At 35.8% G+C, this 13,615-nt stretch overlaps 1 protein-coding gene across 3 annotated transcripts in view; it reads right to left on the bottom strand.

Moving 5' to 3' along the window:
- Window positions 1-13,615, bottom strand: part of ZNF711 (zinc finger protein 711) — a 28,516-nt gene that overhangs the window by 6,206 nt on the left and 8,695 nt on the right. For all 3 annotated transcript variants that reach the window (XM_026101301.2, XM_026101300.2, XM_026101299.2), the window contains 3 exons: window positions 12,178-12,708; window positions 5,099-5,257; window positions 300-446 (listed from right to left, as the gene is read on the bottom strand). In XM_026101301.2, coding sequence (XP_025957086.1) covers window positions 300-446; window positions 5,099-5,257; window positions 12,178-12,708 — 837 coding nt within the window. The remainder of the gene's footprint in view (window positions 1-299; window positions 447-5,098; window positions 5,258-12,177; window positions 12,709-13,615) is intronic.

Raw genomic sequence — 13,615 nt, 5'->3', positions numbered from 1 at the left:
ATTCACAGTAGGAAAACAGAAAAATGAGAAATTTGACTAACCTCATTAACTTCATCCATGGACATGTTAAATTTAATATAAATAATGAAATGATTGCATACAGAATGCACAAAGTGCATATTATCCACATCACTTAAAAATAGTTATAGCCTGTCTTTATTTTTAAGGAAGATCAGTTTAGTTTTCTACTACTTCAGGCTGAAGAATCCTTCAGAAAAATTTAAAAAGTCCTTGAGAATGATGTTTATATTGCTGTACCAAATAGCATGAGAAACAAAAATGTTTCTTATTATGCTTACTAATATCTTCATCTTCCTGAGAAGAGTCTTTAACAGCCATGTAAACCATTTTTTCTCGCTGCATTCTACCAACACCTCCTTGTTCAATTACTCCAGCTACAGAATGTCCATTGTGAAAGTCACTCTCTGTGACAATTTCTGTCCCGCCTTTAAAAAAAAAAAAGTTAAACACATAAGTGAATGTAAACAAACCCACTGTTAAGATAAGTAACCAATTTAATATAAGTATTTTTTTCTTATTTACAACAAAGCTATTTCATAAATCTCTAATTGAATATTTTGAAGTGCCTGTCTGTCATAAAAACATGCTAGTTTGATACTTCATTGCGGATTAGGGAAAATGAGCTGTGTTCTCTCATTATCTGCTGATAAATTCAGGACTGAACAACTATTACTCAAGCGAGATCAATGGCTTTTTACGCATGCCAGCAGTGAACTCAAATATGACTGGTAATACACACCTGCCCATGGCCATCAAAAAAATGACTGTAATTCTAATCCTGCCCTTGCAGAGCACAGCCTTTAAATTCTTGAGATGTGAACAGCTAACTCTTATCCCTCTTATCCCCCAAAAGTCACATTTACTCACATTTCAGAAACTGATTTTTAGAGAATTTTTCCTACATGTCTTGTGTATGTCCCAGACTCATTATACTGGATCATTTGGAGTAGTAATATATATTGGGGCCATACTTCTCTCAAACCATTACAGAGCAACTGCTACTCGGATTACTTCAACATGCACATTATAAGAAAAGACTGACTGTCAGGGATGTAAGGTATTGCAATGAATCCTTGAGGTTGGCACAGTAGCAGTTAGAACGAAACAAGAATCGTCCACACAGTTCCACTCCGAGTGACTCCAAAGCTTTGGCCCACTGGCTTACTCTAACAGAGGGAAAAGAACAAGTGTTCCAAACTGGAACTTGATATTGATGCCTGAACTAGAGAAAGGCGGAAGACAAGCATGTAGATTCGTCTTCCATGCATCTCAGGGACAGAGAGTAGAGAAGCTGCAGATTATGCCAGAACAGATTAATCCTGGTACACAAAGAGGCCTTTTTCGATACTAAGAGCAGTCCTGATGGAATCCGCAGCCAAGCTGAGTATTTTCCAAATCAAAATAAATGGATTCATCATTCTCTGCAAATGTTTTATGAATAGGAGACATGCCGAAAGTCTGTCATCTGACCAAACAGAAAAACTAAGCTCTCCTTCTGCAATCAAAATGTGTAATTTCAGCTTTCCCAAGCTAGATGAAAGCCTCAGGTAATTTTAAAATCACTGAGATGGGTCCAACAGTGGCATGTGTCTATGGAACACAACACAGAGACACCCTCATGCCTTTGAAGGCAATGGTTGCCAAAATGACCAACTAAGCAGCAGGTAGGAGACAACACAAGACAAATCCCAGGAAAGCTAAGAGAAACACTTAAGAAATTCAGAAATGTAGTCATTATACAACAGTTTGGAACAAAGGGGCGATTTCTGAAGAGTTAGAGAGAAATAAACTCCATAGCAAGGTGTATAATCTGTGATTACATAAACTACGTAAAATGGCAGAAGATGCTGTTGGAATGCCAGCACAGGAAACCTCTTCCATTTTGCCACGGCTGCAACAGCTTTGCCCATGGCCAGATCAAGCTCAAAAGCTAGCTAACATCAATTCATAACATCAACCCAGAAAGTGTGTAGCAGGGTGCAATATCTTGCAGCTCTGATCAAGTCATGAAGTAGTAATACACATTATGTTCACACAATGCTACACTCAGATTGCAAATACCTTTAACGAAACACCACACGAATATCACCATATTGCGTCTAAGCTCAAGCTGGATCATACACACTATACTGGCCTCAAATACAGTGCTAGGCTTCTCTTTTAATTAGATTTACTGGGATTCAATTTTAATAAATAAATACAAAATACTGAATTTTTGCTTTTTTAGTTCCTCTACATCCCCAAAGTTCTGGCTGATGTCAGCCTGTTCTGGGAGAACTTGATGGAAGACAGACAGGCAGCCCTATGGTCCTCAGGCTTGTGAGGTTGAAGGGAGTGCTGAAATTGTAAGCAAGGAATACAAGATAAAACTGTAGGAGTGAAACTGAAACTAACCAGAAACTGTAACCAGTGACATGCCAGGAATCAAAAACAAACTTTCATTTTAGTCATTCATCCTCAGTTTATATTTTGTATACGTATGTATATATGTCAAAACTACTGGTGAGTTTTTAATACTTGTTTTTATATTTTAAATTTTATGTTTCCACATTTACGACAAAACAAAGATTTACCACCCAAGCCTAATTTTATAACTTTTTTTGAAAGTGATTTGGCCAGGACCTTCTTCTGAATAACACTAGATTGCAAGGCAAATGGATGACATTTAAGAACCCTCCCCCACACCAGGTACAAAATAATCAAGAGACTCCTGCTCATGGGTAGATCTGAAACTCAGGCTTCCTTTGTGAAGACTGTCATCTCAGTGTCTGTATTCCTTAATGCGGAGGTGGCAACCACACATTATCAATATTATCAGCTCTTTCAAAGGGAAAGTACTCACCAGCAGCGAACAGGATAATTTGCAGGACTACCTCATGGCTATACCAGAAGCATTGAGAGTGGCTCACAAGAAGGTCCCTGCTGTAAATTAAGTTTTCAGCCATAAGAGATTTCAATTCTTCCCGCTGCTGCATTAGCAGTCTGTCCCTCAAGACTGACAACCTATCCCCAGAGGAAGAAACCATATTCAAGAACAGGGCCTGGCAATTCATGTAGGAACTGGCAGATGAAACAGATGTTACAACAGATGAGAGATGTTAAGATGCTGCTTCTCTAGATCCTTTCCTCATGCCCTTAGGAAAGACATGGCCCTCACAACCTCTTATATTTGTAAGAAATTCAGGATCAAATAGGGAAAGCCTCAGGGCCTTACAGAAATACTCACAACCCTTTCGTAGAGTCAGATACTGTCTGTTCAAAATAGAATGGATAGCAAAATATGCAAAGTTACCTGGCAACCCGATGAAGGACTAATAGGCTCCAAAATCCTACACCTTATCATCCTACAAAAGATACTGAGCAACTTGTAAGGCAATCTAACAAGTTCTGAGCCTATCCTGAGAGAGAGAAAAGCAAAGATAACTGCCCCATTAGCTAATAGTCTGATCATCCCTGCTGTAACAATCCTTTTCTGTCATTAATTTCAGCTGAAAAGATAACTTCTCAGAGAAGACAAAAAAAGGCATTATATAGCTGAAAATTTCCTGAAGCAGTAGTTCAAGTTGCTTGAAAAAAAGCACCAGGACTGTTACTAGTTGGAGGACTTATCTCATCTAATCCACAGTTCTGTCTGAAGCTCAAGGTTTGCACAGTATAGCCAGGCCAATACTGCTTGTCTGTTGGAGGTGATCTCTCTTCACTGCTCCAGGAAGAACAGAAACAGACTGATTCGCCCTGTGAATGAGCTTAGATGTCCCATGCCAGACACATTCCAGCAAGGCAGAGGTTCGAGTACCTAAGTGCAGAGGTGAACTGGTAAAAGCCAGAGGTTTCAGCTCTGAGAACAACTGTGAGGGGAACAGTGCTGTTACAAGTTACAGTGAACAGAACCTGGACTGGCTATGTCTATTTGCAAGGCTCCTGAAAGAGTTCTGGATCTATCATGTGGTGCGAACTGCAGAGCAAGAGTTTCTTGGTTAGGTTTGGACAATACTGCATGACTAAAACCCCAGCAATCTTCTCCCTCTCTCTGCACCAAGGCTACCAAAGACTGTTCTATGACAGAAATCCACTCTAGAGGCTTCTCTGTGCTGATGTAGGAGGAGGCCAATTTTCTGGGATTTCTTGGGGAAAAAGTCATGGACTTTGCATTATAAACAACTTTATTGCACATCTGTGTTCTGTGTTCTAGAAAGTCCTCTAAGAAAGCAGCACCATGTTATCTACCCTCTGCAAAGAGGTGAGATATTATGAACATCCACTGTTAACAGCTATGAGCAGACAGCTGTTACATCCATGAGATTTTGAGTTCTGCCAGAATTCTACCTGCAAATTAAAAATCAGCCTCTGAAACCCCAGCTGTCTACTCTGCTTGTGGAAATGCTGCCTCTAATGCAAGGATATCTGACCTATTTATGCACTAATTCTTCAATTGCTGTAGTTTTCAGTATGGTAAACTGACACTGATTACAGTTTATCTTAATACAGCAGCAGGAAAATAGCAATGGTTCAGCAGCTGAATCACAAGCAGGTTACAAATTATTACATTTAAACCAGTCTTCAAGGCAGGACAGATAGGATAGTGACTGCATTATAAAGTGTGGTATCTTAATTCGAATCCCTTATAATTAAGTCTCTCTCTACTACACAGGGGCGGAAAAGGTCAAGAGATCAGTATGTTTTTTAGTCAGTTGAGTGAAAAAAAAATTGAAACACTAAAACAATAGAAAAGAAGTCCACTGGATAGAAAACTTTACTACTCATAGCATTCTGTCTTGCAAAGTCAGAAAAAAGCATCAGCTGAAAAACAACTGCAGATGTCCAACCACTTCTACATTCAGGCTTTGGGACCCTGTAGCATAGGCAGGTGAAAATAAATACTGCTGGTCAAAAAAACCCTGAATTTAGGATTAATACACATCATGTCTTAACTGCGTATCGACAGTCTCTACAAATGCCACACTCCACAAAAAATTCCAGTCACTGGAGTATGATTAATTAATTAAATATTTAAAAAAGGACCAAAAATACCCCCAAATACTTCATACTACTGGAATAAATAGAATTTAAAAGGTACCTATTTCGACATCATCTTCAGCTTCAGCTTTAAATATATAAACTTTGATAACTTCTGAACCAAACCCATCGTCTTTAGCAACGTCATCATTTGACACCTCTGTACTGATTTTTAAGGGGGTGCTTCCTATATGGTCCAATTTTTCTCCAACATCATCCACTGTAAAAATAAGAGAATAATAATGAGGATCAAACATTTTTTAAAAGTCAAAGTAATAACTAGCAAGATTTTTTCTACTATTATCCTCATGTACAGTAAAAGACTGCATTCATAAATGGCCTTCATAAATTAGGTCATCTTAAGAAATTTGAAAGGGAAAGAGATTCCAGAAGATCAATATTCAATTTAATTGTCACAACTCTGGAAACCAAACACAAGTTGTAGAATGAAGAACACAAGAGGGAGCTTGTCATAAAATACTTTGTGGGTACTGGTTATGCCTGAAACTATTTCAGTTAGAAAGCAAAAATGCATCAAAAAGTAAAATTAAACATACACCCAAAAACTAACCCAGAGTTGACTGCTACAGTCTAATAAGAATTCCAGGAAGTTTCACTACTGTAAAATACTGGTGACTGACCCCTAGCAGCTGATTCCTATCAAGACTGCTGATTCTAAGTAACTTCCCAGTGAAAGCAGTGTGTGTCAAAAATTTGACTAAACTTTCACACTAAAACAAATTATGGTTTTAACTACTTTATCACTTAAAAACCTACAAATTAACAAAGATCACTGTATAATATATCATATAGCTGATTAAAAGATGAGATGAAAATAAATCCAAATAATATTATGTGAAACTGAGTTCTCATTCTTTATGCCTGCAACTTAGTTATTACAATATAATTGACCTGTATATTCAAAATGCTGATTCTATTTATTTAACAAAAAGTTACACTTAAACTGTAAGTTAAAGTTTAGAAGTGACACTGTTTTGGTAACATATGCGTTCACACAGACATCCATATATATGGATGGAAACCATCAACACAAAGGCCACCGAACCAAGCATCTTTCTGACATATACACTGCCAACACACTTGTCTCAATGGATAAAATTAGCTCCTGTGCAGATGGCCAGGACAAACCTATGCAATACTGAACACCCACTGAAGTCCTCTAAATAGGTAAGAATTCCTTCAAAAGGAAAATAAAACCTGTATTAAATACACTATAGGGATTTGCAATTTATTGCATGTGTAACATTAAAATATGTACATATTAGGTAAAAAAAAAGAAAAAAGAAAAAAAAGCATTAAAATTGGTATTTTAAGTGACAAAAGTGTTTTACATTGACTACTGTCTACTCAGTGCAGACAACCGAGGGCTCTGATTACTGAGTAAAGGTTGGCTTACCTTGGGATGGCTGCACTGGTTCCCAATCCCCCTCTAAGTTTCCTGCCCTCAGTGCAGTGATGACTGCTCTTGAAGAGCTGCTCACTACTTCAGGCTACAGCCTGGTGTACTGAGGTAAACTGGAGTTAGTTTAAATTTTTCTTAGTACCCCAGCCAGTCATGCGAGGTGGTTCAGAACCTGCTAGAGAAAGAGCAGATGCCCTCCCTGCACCAGGGATGGAAATCCACTACAGCAATCCCAAATGATCCACAGACAGAATTTCACAGAAACATCTATCCAAACTAAACCATTTTTCATCCCCACACTGATGAAACTTTTATTTCACAAGCCTCGGACTGTGTCAGAACAGTACATACGCTACTAAGAACAGAAATAGATACAATCAGGTAATTACTAAGAAAGTATTTGATCTAATTAAAGAACCACTAAAATTAAATTATATGTTTCGATTAAAATAAAGGAAAAACCTTAAAAAGCAATATGATATGCTTTGGTGCTCTCTTTTTTGGAAAAAACAGACTAATTGCATTGCCAAAAAAACCCGCAACCTAACTTCGACCAGTGGAAATAACTAAAAACATCCCCAGGGAAATTCTGTGTTTTTTAATTGAAAACATTTTAAATCTCTTACTAGCAATATTGATGCCAGCAGTATCAATACCTTTATCTGTTATAATTGGACAGGCAGCGCATGGTGTTTGTGTTACCTTGCAGGACAATGAAAATAGTAAGAATATGAACACCATAAAAATTCACAAAGCCAGAGAAATCCACAAATTCCTCTGACAAGTCAGTTTACCAGCATCAGGTTATTAGTACATCCTTATATCCAATATGAGAAAGTTATTACATCTGCTCACGGAAGTTATTTTATGCTGCCAGAATGGGTTTGTTAAAGGAGAGGATTATGCATCCTCTACTAGCAGGAAAAAGGATAAGCTCAAAAAAATACTTGTCTTGGAAAAACTATTATCATATATTACGGATTATCATTATCATTATTTTGGAAATTAACAAAAATACTTTTCTGCCTGGCTTTTAACATGTATAGAAGTTTCTCATCCAAATTCTTCAAAATGATAAACACGTTTAATGTTAGTTCTACTGCATGTTTTGAGTTTTTGAAGGATTGAAGATTAACTAATAGTACAAGACAGGAATGATCAAATATATATCTGTATGACTAAAGTTGCTGTTGAAATGCAGAAAGAAAAGTAAAAGGTTGGAGGGAGGAAGAAATCACTAATTCTATGCAGTTACTGTAATCTTAGAATTGGCAGGTGATAGTACACATTTTTAACATAGAGTTATTTTCTAATCTGCAAGTCAAGTAACAGCAACTTTTTCTAAACTCTCAGATTTTATAAACATAACACAGTATCAGTTTCACATAGAAAATAAGTATTTCAGTATTAGAAGGTTATTTAACAACAGAAAGTTCCTACTGAGCAGTGCAGTAATCAGTTGTATGTGATGTAAGTTTTCTTTGGGGAAAGAATTCCAAACTATTTAACTAACATTGGATGAAAGTGACTGAATATTTATCTGATGAAATACTGTAAGAATAAACATACAATTTTAGATTAGCTGTCTTACCAGGACATCAATTGCAATACAACAAAGATTATATAAAGAAAAAAGAGGAAATTTTCTATTTTAAAAATTTTATATGAATATGTTCAATCAAATATGAAGTAAAATACATTAATATAATATAGTATGTAAGCTTGTATTTTACCTTTTCAAGTAAAGCACCAGAATTTTTAATATCCTTTAAAAAACAGGAAAAACTGTTAGAGGGACAAACTCCCACACCATTAAGCATCCTCTGCGTTTTCAAAGATCTTCGGTCTCTACAATTTAAGCTAAAGTTATGGGAATGTACCATGAAGCCTCTATATGTACGGCCTCTGAAATCACTTTTCTAAAAAAGTAAAAGTGCAATATAACAAAATCTGAAAAATACATGCTGTATTGATAAATGATAATGATATAGACTGCTGTTTTTAAGATGTTGCCTTCTGTTTCAACCACCAAACAGCAAAAGAAGTTGAACTGGTAATTGCCATTGCTTAAACCGCCATTTTATACAAAGTAAATTTGATGGTTTCAATCCATTTTTTGAACACATTCACATAAGGGAAAAACAATCAACACAGCTGGGCAAGTAATCTTTGTACAATTCCAAAATACGAGGGCTTTTTTAAATAGATGGTGGTAATATTCTACTGTCTAAGTAATATGACTCCAACTACAGACTGCTAACTCATTAATGCTAAATTATCTGATGCTTTTTCCAAGTGATAGCTGTCAGGGACAGGAACGTTTACTTTATGTCAATGGAAGCCTAGGAAAGTGTCTTCCATATCTGACTCATCCACCAGAAGCACTACATAATATTATCTCCTCACTTTAAAAAATAACTGACAAAAACAAAACAGAGAACCTTTATAAATATATGCTGAATTCTCCTAAATAACAACATTTAAAGGAAAACTCAGCACACGTGCAGTGTTAAACTTACCTTTCTTAGCTGTTTTCAGGTGTGTGATGTCCAGATTCACCGTGGATTGCCAGCTCCCAATTCATGTGATGCCTCAGCATGCACTATGCTGGTAATATCACACCCACCATAGGAGCCCACAGGGATAACATGAGGGCAAGATAAGTCCCATGGTTTTACAATTTTGCATATTTTTCTAATGTCTGATATACTTATTTTACATCCCGTAGGTTAGAATATAGGAATATTAATATTAAAATGTTTAGCAAATTATGTAACACTGTATTGTAATATACTAAAAAGGAGGTGGTGGTGGAACAGTACCTTACCCCTAAAGGCCAGCTCCAGTGTTGTTCTTTGGTGGGTATGAGGTCACCAGCATAGTGCATGCAGGGCCAACACACGGATCGGGAGCTGGCAATCCGCTGTGGGTCTGAATATCGCAAACCTGAAAAACAAAAAAGGGTATGTTTTAAGCTACAAGTGTGCTAACTCTTCCTGGGCAAAATGGGATGTACTGTACATAATTTTCACATCTCAGTAGAAGAATGGTGGGTGCATGAGCATACCCTATGCATTAACTTTGAACTTCCTTTTTAGCAAGTCCCTTTTAAATGGGAGATTTAAAAGATGGGATTATGCATATCCTGTAGCTTGTTTTGTGGATGTATCAAGAAGTGATTTTTCAGTGTCATGCTCCTAAGGCTGATTTTAACAAGCTGAATTCATCTGCACTGAGATAGCTGAGTGGTGACAATCTTCCAATGAATATTCGCAGTTACAAAATTATACACATCTCATTTTCAGAACTATTATCAAAATAAACATTATTTTCCAAATATATATATATATATATACACACACACATATATATATAAAAAATTACCAATAGTGTATAAAATAGCTACAGGGGAATTTATTCTTAAATGGTAAAAAATACCTTTCAGTATATTTAAACTGTAATTCCCAACAAAATAAGACAATTGTAAGTTAAAATTCCACATGCTGCTCAGCTTTATACTGTAAAATGTAATATTTTAGAAGTTCCCAAACTGTGTTCCACAGAACAGTTGGTGGTATTCCATGAAGAGATAACTGGTCACTTCATGTAAAGCCCCCCTTTTTTTAGCTGTTAATTTTCATTAAAGACAACTAAGAAGTATTTGAGATTTTTAGAATGATCACTTTGATGTGACTCATATCATAAAAAAGTTCCACGACTGTACATATACACACAAGAAATTAAACCATAAAATTACCTCTCTACAATACTTACTGAACATTTGTGAATTTAAAAAAATATAAATAAATAAAAAGTGTTTTAAACTCTTTGCTAAACTGATGCGTTTATCTATCATACGTAACAGATTACCTTCAGAAACATAATAAATTCAAGGCTAACCTGAAAAATGTTAAAAAAAAAAGAAAAAAAACACTCACACCTGCATGAGATTGATACCTTCTGGGAAAAAAAAAATCAACAGAACAGACACTGAGCTGGATTAAAGTGGCATACCCAGCACAATATAGCCTCAAAGCTTAACAGAGGCAAGAGACTGTCTTAACATGCCTAAAATGATGAGAACAGAATTTCAGACTAATAACATAGCTTCCAACTGTGATTACTGAGACTTATCAGTTTCTTATACATGCATATAGGACCTAAAACTGTGTTTCAGGCTGGTTTGTAAACACTGCCAAAACCTTCAGTAGGCTTGAGAACACCTGACAATACTCTATATATCTCAAATAATTAGACAGAGCTGAGATCATTAAGTAACTGTTACTGGAAGTTTAAGACACTCTGGTCTAAGTGCAGTGACCATTATTATCAAATCATACTTATCTATCTTAGAAGGAAGTCCAAGGATGACTTTACTTACAATTACAAAGGTGCAGTTGGAAATACCGCAGTTACAGAATACAACTCATCGTAAGTACTCTGTCAGAAAGGAGGAATTTTTTCAATGAAACAACTGACTGTAAAAATGGTGTTCCTTTACTTACAAATAAACAGGAATTTTGTTGTTGTATGTTTAATTTGCATTTAGACTGAACTTTTTTTTGGTTCTTGTTCCAAAAAACCCTTTTTAACTTGCATTAGTGACATAAGGCATTATAGTAGGGATAATATGATGAAAAAAATCATAGCTGTCTACCTTACACTGAAGAAAAAATGAATACTAAAAAAATATTTTACAGAAAAGCAATATACATACTATGAAAAACAGAAATCATTATAATCACTATTCAGTAATGTCCTCCATCTTGAAATTTTTAATAAATGCAGTTTGCTGTGAAGAGACTGACACTTTGACACACCTGGCATTGTCTTTTTTTAAACACATTCCTTCTGACTAAATAAAAGCTGTGTTGACCTATTCATATTTCAATAATTCATGTGGAAAAGTCAAAAGTCTGTAATGAATTATCATATATTTTAAAACCTTGCTCAACAGTAAAAACCGGTATCATAAATATAATTTAACCACTGAAGAAACATAATATACCTAAGGTAGCATTTCACTAACCCTTTTGGTTGCTCTCACTCAACAAATAGTGTAAGAACATACAGCTTCCTCGAGGAGCGGTACCGGTCTGAATGTTGTGTGGAAACTGAAATGGACAGCCACTTTCAATTTTTAGAGAGCTAATCAGTGAATGCACACAACTCCTTAATGTCAAGTAGAGTCCAGAACAGAGCAACATACAATACGATGGCTACTATAGTTTTTAATACAGCTAAACAAACAATATTTTGTTGAAAATAAGAAAAACAATTTTGAATAGCTTATCTTAAAAAACTATTTCTTTGTTGGATTCTATTGATAAAACCCAACATGTTATTTTTACATGCATCTACATAAATTGGTAACATGCTTGAGTATTTTAAAAATGTACCACTGAAAATATGTAGAACGTTTAACTCAAAATTTGCTTTTAATGTATCAATTTTCAGGAATATCTAGTTTCAAAAACACATGCACAGGCACTCATTCACTTGACACCATGGATGTCATTCTTTTTCTTGTTGTATTGCTGACAATGGATTTTTCATTTAGAAAACCCAAATCCAGACAACAAGAATTAACTGAGCAACAGACTATTATTTGAGAGTTCTGTTACAGAGTGTAGCAAGAGTCCAGTTTTAGTAATTTCTCCCCACTAGACTTCTACTTCTGATAATCTCCTGTTCATATCTACCCTTATTTCACTTACAGGATATCATTAAGTAGTCTTCAGATGTACTTTTGCCATCATCATCATCTTCTGCTTTTATAGTCACTGTGGAGCCAGGAACAGTACCAGCTGCTTGAATCACTGCTTCCGAATCTGAGTTGGTTACAAGAACTTCTTCTGAAACCATTGTAGGTGAGTTGGCTCCTGACACAGAGTCTTGCACCACATGCTCCAAATGTCCATCAGGACCCGTAACAAGGTCAGCCACAAAAACCTGATCAGGAACTCTAACAGTTTCTGTTATTAGATCAGAAGTCAAAACATGATCACTGGTATCTAAAGCTTCTTCAATAGCAACATCAGCTTCCAGAACAGAATCAGGAACAATTACACCTTCTGTTACAACATCAGTTTCAGTGATGATGTCAGGTCCTTGGACAACTTCAGCTGCTAAGCCATGATCAAGAGTTATCCCCTCATCGGTAACAACATCAGAAACTAGGACAGCTTCAGGGACTGATACAACAATATGGTCTCCGTCAATATGAGCAGTGCCAGCCATTCCAGCCACTAAGAAACAATTATGAATGAGGAGAAAAATGTTAAAATTACTGAATTACTAGAGCTTATCTAAGGAATGGAATAACGACATAGACAAGATAAACATAGTTGAACAATTGCTTTTCAACAATCTACATTTTTACATTTCATCAGATAAAGACAATCCACACCAGTCTGTATTCTTTCAGTAAAACAAAACACGTCTCTTCCTTCAAACGGAATTTGCCCCATGTTTAGGGGTTTACGATGCTGATATTTTTAAAACTAAAGATCAGTTTGTAATTCCATCTTTTTTTTTTAATTCCAATTAGAAATGTTTGGTTACGGTAGCAATTTGAACACTCATAAAATTCTTGCATGATACTGTAAGTTTGGTAAGCATGCATTAATTGCTGTTATGATGAAAGGACCCTCTCATGCTTTATATTTTAATGGCTTTGATAAAAATTTAGTGCTTAGTTGTATGCCATATTTATAATACAATTTCCAACAATTTGGCATGGTGTAAGGAATGGCTGGAAGCAGAAACCTCTATTTTTCCATGAACAGATTTGACTGACCAGTCAAATTTGCAAACTACTTTTCTATGTGTAAAAAAGGATGCACAATGATTTATTTTACCACACAAATCAGTTTTAATGAATGAAACATGCAGGAACATGTTTCTTTTTAGAATGAAAAAACAGAAGAGTTAAAATTATTCAGCACTGTAATGCAAGTGCAATTATTCTGGTACACTCCGAAGGATATTAATTCATATTAGCACAGAGACATGGTCCTTCCCAATACCTAAGAAGGTCTTCTCCTGCCACAATACAGAAATGTAGACCTGCAAATAAGAGTGTGGACTTCTTGCTGTACTTTTGCGAAACCTTCAAAACTGCTCAAGTTATTTGGCATTGCCATCTAAAGAAAC

The sequence above is a fragment of the Dromaius novaehollandiae genome, chromosome 11 (genome assembly GCF_036370855.1).
Source record: "Dromaius novaehollandiae isolate bDroNov1 chromosome 11, bDroNov1.hap1, whole genome shotgun sequence".
Classification (NCBI taxonomy): domain Eukaryota; kingdom Metazoa; phylum Chordata; class Aves; order Casuariiformes; family Dromaiidae; genus Dromaius; species Dromaius novaehollandiae.
This window is presented reverse-complemented; position numbering and strand designations above follow the sequence as displayed.